Source organism: Chenopodium album, chromosome 11 (assembly GCF_948465745.1).
Source record: "Chenopodium album chromosome 11, dcCheAlbu1.1, whole genome shotgun sequence".
Taxonomy (NCBI): Eukaryota; Viridiplantae; Streptophyta; class Magnoliopsida; order Caryophyllales; family Amaranthaceae; genus Chenopodium; species Chenopodium album.
This window is the reverse complement of record NC_137844.1, coordinates 55,309,387-55,326,628: the sequence shown is the minus strand read 5'-3', so window position 1 is coordinate 55,326,628 and position 17,242 is coordinate 55,309,387. Positions and strand designations below refer to the sequence as shown.

At 34.4% G+C, this 17,242-nt stretch overlaps 1 protein-coding gene across 1 annotated transcript; it reads left to right on the top strand.

Moving 5' to 3' along the window:
- The first annotated feature begins 1,972 nt into the window (after nucleotides 1–1,972).
- LOC145569284 (heavy metal-associated isoprenylated plant protein 30-like) lies at nucleotides 1,973–6,053 on the top strand. The gene is made up of 3 exons (XM_081628646.1): nucleotides 1,973–2,466; nucleotides 3,874–3,949; nucleotides 5,535–6,053. The coding sequence occupies exons 1-3, from the start codon at nucleotides 2,287–2,289 to the stop codon at nucleotides 5,855–5,857; spliced, it is 579 nt and encodes a 192-aa protein (XP_081484772.1). The 5' UTR covers nucleotides 1,973–2,286; the 3' UTR covers nucleotides 5,858–6,053.
- The last annotated feature ends 11,189 nt before the right edge of the window (nucleotides 6,054–17,242 follow it).

The window sequence follows — 17,242 nt, the reverse complement described above, 5'->3', positions numbered from 1 at the left end:
ATCAAAAATAATTAAAATATAATTTTTACCATCTTAGCAAACTTTTAGTTATGCTTTATATTTAACTCAGATTAAATATATCTAATTTTGATTGGGAGTGCTTATTTTATATATTTTTTCACTAGTTCCTTCATTGTTTACAATACTTATTATGTACTTATCAAGAAACATTAAGTATTACAAATTTGAAATATAATGTTTAATTTAAAGTAATAACTCGGGATATCGCCCAGACCACACACTATTTCTCTCTTAAATCAATTCAAAAACATTTTACTCTATTACAATAACAGTATCACATAGATAATAAAGAGCGTTAATTGAGTTGTTATAAACTTATCCACCATCCAATTAGTACATTCTAACATGCTTTGATTCATAGTTAAAGTACACTTCTACCAAACGTGTTGGATATTTATATAAGAAAACCAAAGTTATAGTCATATAGAAGAAAAAGAATAAGAATCTAACATGAGTGATCAATTCTAGTAGAAATACAAACGATAATAGTACAAAATAAAGCCTTTTTTACAGGTGAAATTATTTTTAAAAAAGAATTGGAATTTACCTTTTAAGAGTGAGTAGATAAAATATAGATGGTGCTTGTTAAGAGTAGTGAGTTTCATGGATTGAAATATTATTGATAGGTGTCGCCTAAAAGAGATATTAAAGAATATATGTTACACTTCCGAATCTCATATTTATTATTCTTTCATAAATTCTTTTTATTTACTAATTAATTTTTATTCATTCATATCTTAAATATTTTCATGACCCTCATATTCTGCGACCCCTTTTGTTCCCATCTCCATTGTCACACCACTATAATTTGTTTTATTTCTTAATTAAATTATAAAAAAATACGAAGTATAATTTATACATATAACGTTACTGTGGGATACTATTCCCTGCCTAAAGGGGTTTTGGTTCCCTCTTTTCTGCCGTCTCTTTAGGACTTTTTGATCAACTTCTTCAATATTTTTTATATAATGATTTGGATGGAACAATATTATCATTGGTTTACTTAGCCTATAATCAAACTTTTGGGAGCTGATATTCAATTTTTGTTATCATAAGAGATGATACATTATGTATTTGATTCTTGAGCATTGGTGGTAAGCAGGTCTTTTGGATCAAGTCATATTTTAACGAACCATTCTAATCTAGTTAATTAATTTGAGTAAAAAATGTTCATATTTAGCTCTAGTTGACCTTACTTTATGTTATTTTGAAAATAGATAAATTTTCATGTTGGTCAATTTATCAAGTGTTGTGCACGTATTGTACAATTCGGATCGATTAGTTATTGTTAATCAGGAAGATTTAGCACGAGGTTGGTCCAACCTGAAACACAACATGACTAAACACGAGTTTGGATTGTGTAAGCTAGATCACTATTTTGGTTGCATACTTGCATGACCCATGGTCCATGGAATGAAATTTAGGTTACAAAATTGGTACCTTGGAAAAATAAATTCTCCATCCCTTGAAAATAGGTCAATATAGTATTTGTTGACCAACTACATCAACTTTAACCATTTATTTTGTGAGAGGAATGTTTGACTCACAAAAATAAATCTTAAAATTTTCGAGAGATGAATAACGATATTTGAATATGTTTGTAACTTTTTACAAATGAGAATTAAACACTATTCCTCGACTACAAAGATACACCTTCAAATTATCGATTGACTCTGTTAACAAAAATGTATTAAACAAGAGCAACAATCGAATCCCCAACAGAATAGCCAAAAGAGTACATAATAAATAATGGAGGAATCATGCCATACCATGGAGGTAGGCCATGACAATGTCACAAACACAATGAATAAAATTGTCTAACACGGCCCACGTGGGAGCCCCATTTCATACAACTTTAAAATAGCCCAAAAACCACTAAATTTAAACACAAGTAACACCTTCAATTCTCTGCATTATTCTTCAAACTTATTATAGCTACAAAATTCAAATTGACAAGAGCATTTTGGAATATAAATTACAGGTAAAAATTTAAAGAGGGTGGAAGAAGAAGCGATACTCTGCAAGTTCAGGAGAAAAGATCGAATATCTTCATCCTCAGCCTAACCTTTATCTATCGTCGTCGTCATCGTCGTTGTCGTCTAACCTTTATCTATCTTTCCTTAATCACACAGCTTTTATCTTGTACCATCAAATATATCGTGAGCCCATAATTTTATGTTTTGTTTATAATATAAGTTAAGCTTACTTAACTTAGATTTATACGATTCGTACGTATAAATACATACACCTCCTACACGTTTACAAATGGGAAAAACCTATAAAAGAGCCCTTTCTTTGTTCTTCTCTTCCATTACTTGTTGTTTCTTTGGTTATAAACATACTCATCATCGTGCACATAGTCTTCATAGTCGCGTTCGTGTTACAAGCAACTTTAGGTACTTCTCCTACGACATGCCTAAGTCGTCGCGCCCGTTGTCTTTGCAGGTTTGCCTCCTTCATTCATCCTCCTTCCTCTTCATAAACATCCTAAAAAATTTTAAGCTGTTTTTACTCTATTGTGCATGTTGGTCGTATTTGTACTATGTTGTACGGAGTTATTTATATCTGTCTTGTTTATTTGTTCATTTTTATGGTTTGTACTTAATCTCCTCAAAATACTAAGCTATAATTCTTGCTCTCATGCAATTATTTATTAGTGACTTTGATTTTGGATTTTGTTAACTTACAAAAAAGTATTCCATAATAATTCTAATTAGTACTCCGTGCCTAGCGTACTTTAATTTTTTTTTTTATCCCATTTAATAAAAGTATTAGATAGAGCTTGAGAAGTAGTGAAGTACAATAGGTTTGTACCCAAAAAAAAAGGTTTGTACCAAAAATAAAAAAATAAAAATAAATAAAATTATTATTATTATTTTTTTTTTCTAACATCAGCATAACTTAATTAAATTACAAGTTAAAAGTAAAGCTAATTAAACTAGTATGTGTATTGTTTATTTATAATCATGATGACAATAATTTTTTTTTTTACCTTTATATTGAATTCACCTATCACTCAATAAATAAAATGTCACTTTACCCGAAATAAAAATAACATATTCTCATAAAAGATAAATCACCGCAATAGTATATATAGAATGTTCGTCAAAAGTGTAGGTGTGACCAATTGAACAATTAATTTCCCGTGAAAACCTTTAGCATTTTGCAAACTTAAATCTTCGCTTAACTAACAAAAATTTGCAAAAAGTTTGAGTAAGACGAATAGACATGTACAAGTACAAGAGGCGCGCCTACTAGTCATATGCTCCTACATACCTCCTACCCTCCACTATATGATAGGGAGTAGTTTATACTTCATAGAATAAATGTTACAGTATTTGCATATTCAAAATCTTAGCATTAAGTTTGTATTTTTGTGGACAATTGCTTGGTACTTAATATTGAACAATACCTAGTTTTATGTATGTTGCATTGTTTTTTTTCCTTTTATGGTAACAAAGAGAATAATTAATCATTTTCTTAATGTGAATTAATGTCCATGTGCAACAGAGTATTAGAAAAAGAATATTTAATTATGAACCTAATGAATAAAATTAGATTTAGAGCATATTAAGTAGTAGAAGTATCATATTCAAATTCTTCATTCCTTTAGTCATGTACCATATTGCTTATAAAGTTAAACAAGAATCAAATATTATCCGAATTGTTCTAGAATCATAGAAGTAAAGGGTTAATAATAGTTGCCAAATGCAAACTCAAAAGGGACTTGAGCTAACATAGCACAAAGTTACTATTAGAATCCATAAAAAGAATTTTAACTTTGATTTGTGAAAGCATTTTAGAGTATGTCACATGACACTCACACTTGTTATCCTACTTTTTGTTTCTCAGACCGTGGAACTAAAGGTCCGTATGTGCTGCACGGGATGTGAAAGGGTTGTCAAGGATGCCGTTTTGAAACTTAGAGGTAATAAACATCAAATACGTTAATGTTTAGTACTCCTTATTTCTACTTTGCACCATATAACGTCTTTTATGCTTATTGAAATTATTGTTTGCTTACACTATGTATAATACACCCGTGCATGTGTAACTCATAAGCCAGCACGTAACATGAATACAAATCCATATACCCGTCGCAAAGCAAAGTATAGGTTCTCCTTAGAAATTAAATATCCAATAGACCAATACAAGTACAAAATATTATTATTAAGCACAAACTAAATTAAATAATTATATTATAATTATTATCTACCGAAAGTAACAGAAGACAAGCCCCACAAATAATCTCACATATATATAAAGTACATATCAATGGACTATGTTATAATTACACTTTTAGTATATATAATTAGAATCTTCTACCATTCAAGTTGATCGACAACAAGACAACTGTCCTTTTTAAAAATATTCTTAGCTGAAAAACATTTGTTTTGTGTTCTAATTTTTTTGAAAAAAAAAAAAAGTTTGCATAGATTCCATGCAACTTTCACATATTTTTCTCCTGCATATACTTTGTTTTGGATTAGGAACATTGTTATATATTTCAAAAATTAGTCTTTTTGAATTTGAAATTGCTTAGTGTAGGTGTTTTAGTGTAAAGTCCATTTTAAAGATTCCTTTAATATTAAATTTTGCACATAAAGAGTTTAATATAGAGGGCTATTCTTTGTGATAATATAAGATATTTGATAAAGGAAGAAATTAAGAAATAGGCGTGCAATATGACTTCCTTCTTATCTCGATTAAAACCATTTAAATTATTCTTATGTTTGGTTATAAACCATTTTTTTAATTTTAATGGATGATTATAAAAATATAAAACATATATTCTCATAAAAGAACTATCTTCTTTTTAATACAAGTATACGACTACAATAATAAGGTCACATAAATTAGATTTATAAAATTCAAGTGAATATAAGGCATCATTACAAAATTATGGACAATTAAAAAATAATAAGTGATTGATTATTCACTTTTGGAAAGAAACTTAGAGGGAGTAGAAATATAAGAACCCAAAAAGAACAATTGTGCCATAGTATTCAAATTACTATTCCTTTTTTAATTAAAGTTCTCCTTTATAATAGATTTGACAAAGTAAAATCACGACTATTACTTGCAGATAATTATAAGTGCTAGACTACTATATGCCTAGATAATAGTGTTAGCCTAATAGTTTATTATAATTAACTAAATGGCTAGACTAAAAGCTCCTTATTATAGGGTCAGGACTAAAAGCTCCTAATTAATATAAGTGTAAAGTAACTAAGTGGATTGAAGAATGATGATCATATCCACTTCTTCCTAATTAAATCTTCCACATTTCGGCTAGTGGGCTCATATAAAACATAAGGGAGCAAGTAGCTGTTTTTTTTATATACTATGCAAATTTTTATTTATTTATTCTGATAAGTTAGGGTATGTCGTGAGATAAGACTATCCTAACTTTTTATATACCTTTCGCTTGTATACTTAACTACTTTTTTTTAAATAGTGATTAGGTAACAAATGATGACTATAAACTTACTCGTATATTGTTCAATTAACAGGAGTGGATTCGATAGATGTTGAGCTTCCAATGGAAAAGGTGACAGTTATAGGATATGTGGATCGTAACAAGGTGTTAAAAGCTATAAGAAGGGCGGGAAAGAGGGCCGAGTTTTGGCCCTACCCTAACCCTCCTCTCTATTTCACATCTGCCACCAACTACTTTAAGGACATGACCCATGATTACAAAGAGACCTACAATTATTATCGACATGGTTACAATGTTGGTGATAAGCATGGATCTCTTCCAATTTCTTCCCGTGGAGATGATAGAGTTAGTAACATGTTTAATGACGACAATGTCAATGCTTGCACCGTCATGTAGTTATAATGTTGTAACAACTTTATTTATTATCTCATTTAGCTAGGAATCATGTATATGTACTAGCTACTTGTATGTATTTTATTATGTATTACTAGTCTTTATGCCTCCTATTATTGATCTCTTAAAAAAAAACAAAAGAAAAGAGTAAATAAGAGTGTATTGTAGGAATATTTAGTTCCTATATAATTATGTGTTATGCATCGATCTCTGATCTTATGCCAAAAATGTATGGTGTTATTGTTGATCAACTTAGATGTTGTCAAGAATTTAAAAAAAAAAAAAAAAATCTTGATTAATATGTTTGTTACATTGTCACTAAACTTCCCTTTGGATGATATACGAAAATGATTTTGATTTGGTATGTTAGTTATATGGCTGAAATAAAAGTATTTAGCAAAAACATGCCAATATTAACTAACTCAATAAATGTAAATTAATGAGTACTTCGTATTTGTTTCGCGCACATATCAAAGTTAATACTCCATACTTTGTAAATGAATTGAGTATGAGCTTATATTTGTATATTTATGAAATGAATTACAACATATTCGATTTTTGTAAGATAATGGAAATTGCCTAACCAGGCTAGAATACCATACAATTTAACCCATCTCAGATTAGTAGGCTAAACGCACAAAAAAAAAAAAAAAAAAAAAAAAAAAAAAAAAAAAAAAAAAAAAAAAAAAAAGAAGAAGAAGAAGAAGAAGAAGAAGAAGAAGAGGTCCTAAGGAAAGTTATGATTGAACCCCAAAATACTCCAAACTCAGGGTTGGAAAGTACCCTTTTAATAAGTTCAAAGTAAAATAAGCTTAAGAAATAAGTAAGTTTTTCTAAGGGTTGTTAAAAAAAAAAAGCTAGCCTTTTAAAAACGTTTAATAAGTTCAAGTAAATGAAAATGAGATTAATACAACAATATATTCAAATTACAGTAGATTAGATCAAACTTAAACTTTAAAAAAATAGTAAAAATAAAAAATCAAGCTTACACTTGTATGATAATCCTTGTGATTTAATTTGTCAAAAAAAGAGATAATTGAACGGCCCACATCATAGCTAAGGACCTAACTACCTAAGGGCCAAAGGCTCCTCCTTTGAGCTGGATAGGGCCAGGATGCTAGTGGGCTTACTCATTCTATTCATTGATTTACAGCATTGATTTCCATTTTTTTTTTAACCTTTTTTTTTCTTTTTTTTTTTATTTTGCTAAAAGCTTGTATTTTTTTATATTAAATTTTTTTGGATAGGGTATTGAATTATTGGCTTATAAAATCCATATAAATGAGAATTGATAAATGTTTTTCCACACAATTGTGGAGGACGGCAAGAAATTCATCATTATGTTGTCCATAGATGAATTATAGGGACTATACATTTTTTTTTTTAATATAAAATAGTTATCTAATTTCAATTTTTTTAAAAAAAATAAAAAAAAATTTAAATCTGTTAAAATGAACTAAAGGGTAAAAAATCTTCTAAGTTTGGATTGGGTCACAAAAAGGTAAAGAAACCTTATATTATATTTAAAAAAAGAAGTAATGGAGTGTGATAGTCTTAATTAAAAATAATAATGAAGTGGTATTGGATGTATGATAATTGATGTTGAAATATTTGAACAATGTACATTTAACAAGACAAGATATATCAGCATCAAAGAAAATTAAATTTATTACTAAAAAAAAAAAACATTATACTTTGTGCTAGTATAAAAGAAACCTTATATTATAATGAAGGTTGAACAACTATGTTGTTGAGTGCTGAATGCTGATCATCATCAAGAATTTCTGCATAGGGTAATTCTTCCTATTGGTAAAAACAATTTATTACCTATATATTATGCTTCTTTTAACTTTGTAAGTGAGAGCTAGTAGAGTCAGTGCGCCATTTCACTAAGTAATTTCTTTTATTTACTATATTGATCATTGAAAAGTAGAACAAAGCAATAATTTTATTATGCACGAGTGATTTGTTTCAAGTTTTCAACCATCTTTAGAAAGAGAATTGATTTGTACGTATGGAGTATAAAAGTTGTACTCTTTTATTTTTTCTTTTTTTTAATTAAAAATTACAGTATATAGTATATTCGGTACTCGTACTTTGTTCAGTATACTTTTTAAAATGGTAATGTACTAGATGAAGCCCATGCGATGCACGGTTTGTTTGAATTTTTTAAAATAATTTATATATATATATATTTATTTATGTGTTAAAATTTGTTATATATTTAGATAAAATTCATGATATCAAAAGATAATATTTTATATTTAATTAATTTAAAATGGGAAATCTCATTCGTCAATTTTGCTTACGTGTCATTTAAATTATTTAATTCTAAAAGAAATTAATAATCTCGTATTTAATTGGCTACCACTAAAATTTATTATCCTACATGGTGCGCTGAAAAAATTAAATCCTACCTAGCTCTCTAAAAATCTCGGGAAAAAACTCCCATATATATATACCAAATCATTCATAATAAGCTATAATGAGATGAGGATCGAGAGAACCTCTGAGAGGTTCTGGCTCGATAGGACTCTTCTCTTTACCAATTAAAAAAAACAAAAAAAAAATCATATTAAACTCAATTGTGAGATGAGGGTCCAGTAAGCCCAAGTAATTCGAGCCCAATAGTGTACGTTCATTGTGATGAAGCCCATTTATTCTTAAATTCATGTGAAGTACATTTTAGAAATTTAGGCCCAAGCTATAGTCCACTATTTGACGATTATTTTTAGCTCCTAGCCTCCTACACATGTTATTGTTGAGATCAGCCCAGGCTCAGTTTCATTTCTAGCAAAATAAAAAAAAAAATTATTGTGAGATGCTTGGAAATTTGGATTCAATGGTATGCATAGAATAGAACAATGTTCGCCATCTAGGATCCATTATGCTATGATTCCATCATAAACCCAATTGAAAATAGAAAAAGTAATTAACCTACTTGGGTTGTAAAGTTTAGAAATTCTTTACGTTATCTTTCAATGTGGAACACTTAATACTTACACACTTATACTTAACAACTGATTTTTCATACATAATTCAAACCTCAACTGTCTCATGAAGTCATGATGCAAGGGAGTATTTGATTAGAGAGCAAGTTAGATATATTTGAAGGGTATATAGTATATATGCGTATATCCTATATTTTCTCAATTCAAAAATTAAGCTCGTGCTAAATTTCTTCAGCCCGTTTTGTGTGCAGTCGGCCACACCGTGTGGCCATTTAAAGTAACCCCTATATCATTGATTAAGTAATCCCTATAACACTGACCGAGTAACCCCTATAACACTGACCGAGTAACTCTATAACAATGACGAAATAATCCCGTTAACACTGATCAAGTAACCCCCATTACACTAGCGAAATAACCCCGTGTGGCTGGCCAGCCACATATAAGACTTTGTGAAATTTCTTTTGTCATAAAATTCGATCTTAGAGAATAAGAGCCCAACTAACTTTCCAAAATATATTATAAAATCGATAACTGAGTATCTTCAAATTATTTGAAATTATTGCATTGTGTTTGCTAGCTAGCAACATATTACTATAAATCAAGTACACAAATAATAAAAGTGAGGTTTTTTTCTTCTCTGAAGGGTCACTGTTCATTTCTCTTAATGCATGGGTATACAGTAGAAATGTGGTATACCTAATTGCTATAATGTGACATTGTAGTACACTGTTCATTATCCTCTTCCTTGCTTTTGAAAATTTTGTACTATTGCATTAAAACCTATTTCCAATTCTTTGCTATGGTGAAGTTTTCTACAAATTTCATCTCAAACCTGGACTGTTTGACTATATAACTGATACAACCTCAATTGTTTACTATTCGATCCGTTTTAGTATTGCCTTTTTTTTTTTTTTAATTTTAAAATGTGGTCAGGCACTCATCCCATTCCACGAACTTTTCCCCACTTAGGGCCTGTTCGATTTACTGAAAACAACTGAACTGGTTGGGACTGAACTAAACTGAACTGAGTTGAAATGAATTGTTTATGAAAGAGAGGGAAATTAAGAACTAAACTAAACTGAATTGAATTGATTGGAGCTGAACTGAACTAAACTGAAATTAGGCTAAACCGCTAAACAGAATAGATCCTTATTATATAGTCACGTACTAAGATATATACAAAGTGAATTAATTAGTGTAATTTGATACATGTGATTACTTTAAATTTTACAGCGAAAGTTATAGTGTAATAACAAAGATATCCTCACAAAAATTAGGGTAAAGAATCCAAATACATACACTAGCTAGTATATCTCTTTGACAAAAAAATTGAATAAGGAAAAGTGAGAAGAATTTAAGGAACAATTATTTGAAACAAAATTGACAAGAAATTCACGAAATGGAGGAATTAAGTAATTGATAGTTCTATTACAGTACATTCTTTTTGGTTTGGATTTTTCCCTTTATTTTACATATATAATTTATTATTAAGATAGATAGCTAGCTTTCGGTCCCCAAAATGATAGCATGGCTTAAATTTGCTAGTTGTTGCTTTACAAACAAGTCGTCAATTCTATTCGAGACAAATGGGCCGTCAATCACCATCAAATTTAAGAACTAATTAGTAATTAATCACACTCATATTTTTTTTTTTTTTTGAAGAAATTAATCACACTCATATAATCATCATTAAAATGTACTTTCTTTGCTATTTTAGGAGGGGAGTGTAAAATCTAGCTAGAAAAGGAAGTGTTCTCTCGTTCTCTTCAAGTTTTACTGTCAAATAAATCGTACATTTTTTTCAATTCAATTTGTGCTATAGTTATTAGTTAACGGTAATCACATTTGTGAGCATGCAAATTAGTGAGCAATGTGAATGATTATAACAACTAATATATGCTCAAAATTAAACAGGATTTGTTTCTGTCTGATCCCAACTCCTCCAGGAACTCGGATCTAAGATTCTGATACCCCTATCGGCAAGCTGAGAACCTACACAATGAGAAGAAGTTAGCTAACCCCGGGGTGATCCGGGGATAACCACTCCGATGATAAAGTCAGAAGTTTCTGTCTGATCCCAACTCCTCCAGGAACTCGGATCTAAGATTCTGATACCCCTATCGGCAAGCTGAGAACCTACACAATGAGAAGAAGTTAGCTAACCCCGGGGTGATCCGGGGATAACCACTCCGATGATAAAGTCAGAAAGTATTTGAGAAGAGAAGATAAGTAAGAGAAAGAAAGTAGAGAGAGAGAGAGTCATTCATTGTCCCTATTAATGAGGTCTTACCTACTTATTTATAGTAATCTACCTTGACAGGTGGCTTTCACCCATGCACAACCTTTCGCGCCAAGTGTCGAGTTTCTGTTGCCACGTGTTAAATTGCGGCAGGCCGACATGTCCTCTTTCTGTAACATACCGGCGTCTTCTTGTGATCTGGTCACGTGCTTTCGCAAGATATCGGTCATGCCCGGATATCATCCCATACAATTAGCCCCCCAAGTGAGGACGTATGATCGTTCATCATCGTGCTCAGTTAATCATGGGAGATATGCTGAACCTAACAAAACAAACTTTGGGTTCCGCATCTCATTCTTCAGACTCTTCTCTAAATTGGAAATTTTTTTTTGTAACAACGTTTCTTGCACTCTGTTAAGTACTGTGTATTAACAAAGTTTCATTACTAGTGTTGTCGTTTGTCAAAATTCATTGTAATCGCTTGGCCTGTATCTAGGCAAATTAGTGTCTACACATTCATATATTTTCAAGCTCTATGTTCTTTTGCTGAGAAGTATCATTTTAATTTGCTACTTTTAGTACTCTTTGTTATTCATTGGGCAAAGAGGGTGACTTTTGTAAACTCCGTTTTCCTCCCCAAGTGACCTTGTATGCTGATAACATACAAGGTCAACTCATTATAAAAAACCTGGGAGCGAAAAACTCCGTTTTCCTCCCCAAGTGACCTTGTATGCTGATAACATACAAGGTCAACTCATTATAAAAAACCTGGGAGCGAAAAACTCCGTTTTCCTCCCCAAGTGACCTTGTATGCTGATAACATACAAGGTCAACTCATTATAAAAAACCTGGGAGCGAAAAACTCCGTTTTCCTCCCCAAGTGACCTTGTATGCTGATGACATACAAGGTCAACTCATTATAAAAAACCTGGGAGCGAAAAACTCCGTTTTCCTCCCCAAGTGACCTTGTATGCTGATAACATACAAGGTCAACTCATTATAAAAAACCTGGGAGCGAAAAACTCCGTTTTCCTCCCCAAGTGACCTTGTATGCTGATAACATACAAGGTCAACTCATTATAAAAAACCTGGGAGCGAAAAACTCCGTTTTCCTCCCCAAGTGACCTTGTATGCTGATGACATACAAGGTCAACTCATTATAAAAAACCTGGGAGCGAAAAACTCCGTTTTCCTCCCCAAGTGACCTTGTATGCTGATAACATACAAGGTCAACTCATTATAAAAAACCTGGGAGCGAAAAACTCCGTTTTCCTTCCCAAGTGACTTTGTATGCTGATGACATACAAGGTCAACTCATTATAAAAAACCTGGGAGCGAAAAACTCCGTTTTCCTCCCCAAGTGACCTTGTATGCTGATAACATACAAGGTCAACTCATTATAAAAAACCTGGGAGCGAAAAACTCCGTTTTCCTCCCCAAGTGACCTTGTATGCTGATAACATACAAGGTCAACTCATTATAAAAAACCTGGGAGCGAAAAACTCCGTTTTCCTCCCCAAGTGACCTTGTATGCTGATGACATACAAGGTCAACTCATTATAAAAAACCTGGGAGCGAAAAACTCCGTTTTCCTCCCCAAGTGACCTTGTATGCTGATAACATACAAGGTCAACTCATTATAAAAAACCTGGGAGCGAAAAACTCCGTTTTCCTCCCCAAGTGACCTTGTATGCTGATAACATACAAGGTCAACTCATTATAAAAAACCTGGGAGCGAAAAACTCCGTTTTCCTCCCCAAGTGACCTTGTATGCTGATGACATACAAGGTCAACTCATTATAAAAAACCTGGGAGCGAAAAACTCCGTTTTCCTCCCCAAGTGACCTTGTATGCTGATAACATACAAGGTCTATTCAGTGTAAGGTGGACGTTATGGTAGTGTAACCGTTTTCCTTCTCTCTTTTTTTTTGTTTGTTTGGGCGGGAAAATTTTTACACGTGTCACAAATCCTGCCGCTGCTTTCTGAAAAAGTTTGTCAATTTACAGCCGTCAGATCTCTGAACCGCCTTTCACTTCAATTGGCCTTTCAGTTTCTTCTCTTTAGATCAAAATTTCGCCATTTCCTCATTACTTCGCATTTTTTCCTAGTTTTTTTTTTCTCGAAAAAGTTTAAGTTACCGACCAAAGTTCTTTCCTTTCTTATCTTCTTCGCGTTTGGTTTGTGCATTCCGTTTCCTCAGGCGTATCTTCTCTTTCTTCGTCGTTTCCTTATCAGTTGGAGGCGTTAAATCCGCGATTTTCATCGAAGGTATTTTTGTACCCTAACCTCTGATTTTTCATGCCCCTTTTTTTTTTATATATTTTCTTATATTCAATTAAATGTCTGAAGATAGTGTTGAAGAGAATTTTCCTAACCTTAGTACTGCTAGGCGTCGCTTAATTAGGCAATCTTTAGGCAAAGAAACCGGTAGTAATCAGGGTAATTCGTCTTCCCTTTCTGATAATATTGACTATCCTTTTGAGACGTTATCTTCTGAAGAGGAAAAACGCGCTTTTATGATACATAGGACCATTGCCCACCGTGAAAGTGCCCTTCACCCTACTAACCCTGATATCCCTGCCGATACTGAAATTCTTGACGTTGAGCCTGTTAATGTCCGTTATCACTTACGCAGCTTTACTGGGAGACGATATTTTAATCAATACGGCACTAACGTTGGCAATATAGGTATAAACACTATGCCAAGGGTAAAGAGTACAAGTTATCAACCCCGAGCCGCCGCCCGTGAAGCCGCTGAGGCCGCCAAAGCAGCCAAAGCAGCTGAGGCCGCCAAGGCAGCGGAATCTAGCAAAAGACCTGGACAAGGTCAGGTTATAAGTTCTTCTGAAGAAGAACTTGAGGATGATATCCCTTTGACACCTGAAGAAGGTCCGTCATCTCCTGTTCATGATTCTGCCGTCAACTCAGTTTTAAGAGATGACGACGCTCAGGAAGACAGTGTAAATAATGAGAGTAGGGATAACATTGTTGATTTAACGGCTGAGGTTATCCAGGAAGAGAATCTGGACGAGGGGTATAGTTCTGAGACTGATAGGGCTGAGTTCCGACAACCTATGGTTCTTGCCAGCGACGGAAAAGTAGCAAAGGAAAAGATAAGTGAAGCTTTTAGGAAAACGGCAATTACAAAGGACTATTGTCGTCGTGCGAAAAAGTTCTTTAACTTACCTGATGGGTATGAATTGTCTCTCCCTCCATCTGGAGCTTCAGTGTTGGATTGTCCAGCTGGTTCCATTGCTGTTTACATGAAGCATTTGGATTTCGGCCTCCGCTTTCCTCTACATCCCTTTGTTGCTAAAATCTTGAAGGCTTGGAACGTTTGCCTGGTCCAGTTAACCCCTCAAACCATTCGTGCCGTTGTCGCTACAGTTTGGGTTATGTTATATCGGAACTTCCCTCTAACCCTTAATGTATTCAGGCGGCTTATTACCCTAAAGAGAGATGGTCAATCAGATGGGTGGTGGTCTTTATATACCCTACCTCATAAATATACCGTCCATCCTAAATTATCTAGCTGCAAAGGTTGGAAGGATAAGTTTTTCTTCATGTCAGTCCCAGAGGATTTTCCTTTGAGGAGAACTTTTTTCAAGCCTCATCCCCACTTTGATTCAATCCCCGAGAGAAATCTCGGGAAACATGAAGAGAGGGCTGTCAATTACTTTAACATCTCTGAACATGATGAAGGTGACGGCAAGGTTCGTCTTATTCCTGCGGTGTGGGTGCCGAATGTGAGTTACATTCTGGGCAACGCGCCGCTTTCTCGTGTCGGTCTTTGTTGGACTGACCAGCATGGTATAGCTTATCCTTCTTGGCTTTATTACGCTTATTTACTAATTATTCATTTTCTTTTTTCATAATGAAAACGGCGTAGCTTACTTGTTTGGTGCTACCTTCCTTTCCCTTTTATTATTATTATTATTATTATTATTATTATTATATATATATATATATTCGCATTTAACTGATTGAATTTACATTCCTTTTCACCAGGTATTGACAAGTTGGATAACAGACAACTCGGCCTATCTTCTGACGGGACAAGGGTTATCAGGCGCTGCCCGAAAGCTTCCGACCCCTACGATACTCTTGCTTCCGTTTGCGGGCGTGCTCCAGCCATTAGTGCCAAGAGAAGAGCTGAGATCATGGCCGATGAAAATACCAAGAAAAGAAAACTAACACCTCTAGCCAACCGGCGAGGCGGCATTGTGATCTCCAGCCCCAGGCAACCTGAAGGGCGAGCCGAAAAGAAAAGGGAGCAATCGGCGCCCGAGAAGAAGAAGGACCAGTCGGTGTCTGAAAAGACCCCGACTGCTAACAAAGCTAAAAGCCCTGAGGCCGTTGTGAAGAAGGTTATTCAGGGTATTGAGGTCGAAGATCTCACTTCTGCTGAATCTCCCCGTCTACCTCAGGCAACCACCGTAATTGCTCCTACAACGGTTGGGTCGGACTCTAGCATCCCAGCCTTGACTTATCGGTCCAATCGATGGATTGAACGTGTTTCTGGAAGGTTTCCAGATGAAGTTCTGAAGGGGTTTGCTGTCCCTCCCGGCCATTCCGGCGATCGTTGGCAACCTGCTATGGATGTCGGCCGGAACGAATCTATGATAACCGATGACCCAATGCAAGGTGGGAATCTCGGTTATCGGTTGTTGAGCAATTTGACACTGCCAATGGACAGACCTGCTGGTCCAGTCGGCCCCCTTGCTGCTATTCATATGCACAACATGATGAAGGTACGTATATATGTTATTACTTTATTTCTTTATATATATAAATTTTTGCTTCCCTGTTTTTGCTTATATATACATTTCTGTAGGCCGTCATGTCTGGCACAGAGCTGGTTGAGATGTATCGTTACTATCAGGAGAAGCATCATCAAGCCTCCGCCAGCGAAAGTGCTATGCAGGAAGTCATCAAAAATGCTGAAAAAGCTTTGGATGACTTAAGGAAAATAAAAGAGAAAGACGACAGAGAGATGTCGGAGCTGAAGATCAAGGCTGAGAGGGTTGCCAATCTCGAGCTAGAGGTGCAAAGTTTGAAGACTCAGATCACTGAGAAAAATAAGGTCGTTGAGCGGCTTCCCTCAGTTGAAAAAGATCTCCGGGATGCCAGGATTAAAATTAAGAGCCTTGAAGAAAAGGTTCAAAAAATGGAAGCCGACAAACCTGGTATTCGTCGGAGAGCGGTCGGCCGTTATCTAGCCTCTGATGAGTTCTGCTCCAAGCTCCAAGATCGTTTTGATGGAGGTTGGACCGCTGCTCAGAGATGTATTGCTCACGCCGCCGGTTGGAAGAAGGATGATTGGGCAAAAATTGAAAAGGCTTTCGGCGAGGAAGCCTACAAGATCCTTTCTGGCTTTGAGGCGCAACAATTTTCTGATGAGGACTTGTATAACCTGGCGCCAACTGTTGATGACGGCCCCAGCAATCCCAGCATTTTGGATTCCCCAACGCCTGAGAATGCTCAATCTTAAAGGGGCGGGCAGTCATCACCGACATCCTCTTGTGGGTCTTGTATCATTGGGCCTTACCAGCCGTAACTCTTTTATTGTTTTTGTATGTATGAACATGTTTTGACAGTGCTGTTTTATCGGCATATACCCCTCTTTTGTGGTGATGCCTGTCGGCTGTTAATTTTATCCGTTGTGTAAACCTATTTTTATTTTTACCGTCTGCCGTTTGCCTTTAAAATTCTATACTTTTATCATAACTGTGTTACTCTTTAGTTATCATTTTCTAGTTTGCCTGTTTTTAAACAAGGTTATGATAATCATGTTGCCTCGCCTTGCTAGTTTTCAATGCATAAAAAATTGCAAAAAATAGTTACTTACCTAATGCTTTGTCTAAAATCCGAAAACTTCCAGTTAGAAACCTTTTTAAAGACGCCAGCTTCCGAAGATACCAGATCTAAAACCTGGCTCGAGAAATTGCATATAAAAATTACCAGCATATTTTAAAAACTTATCAGCATACTATGGATATCACAACGCATTTGAACGCCATATCATTCCTTGTGCCCCCCAGTGTACATAGTTCACGCTAGAGCTATGCACACTGAGCTGCGAACATAAAAGCGAACGGTTGTTGCTGGTTCAGATTATAACATTGGTCACCTACTGCTGTGTTGTTTTAGCCAGTTAGGTACCCTCTCGGCGATCATTTTCTGAGCTACGCCTC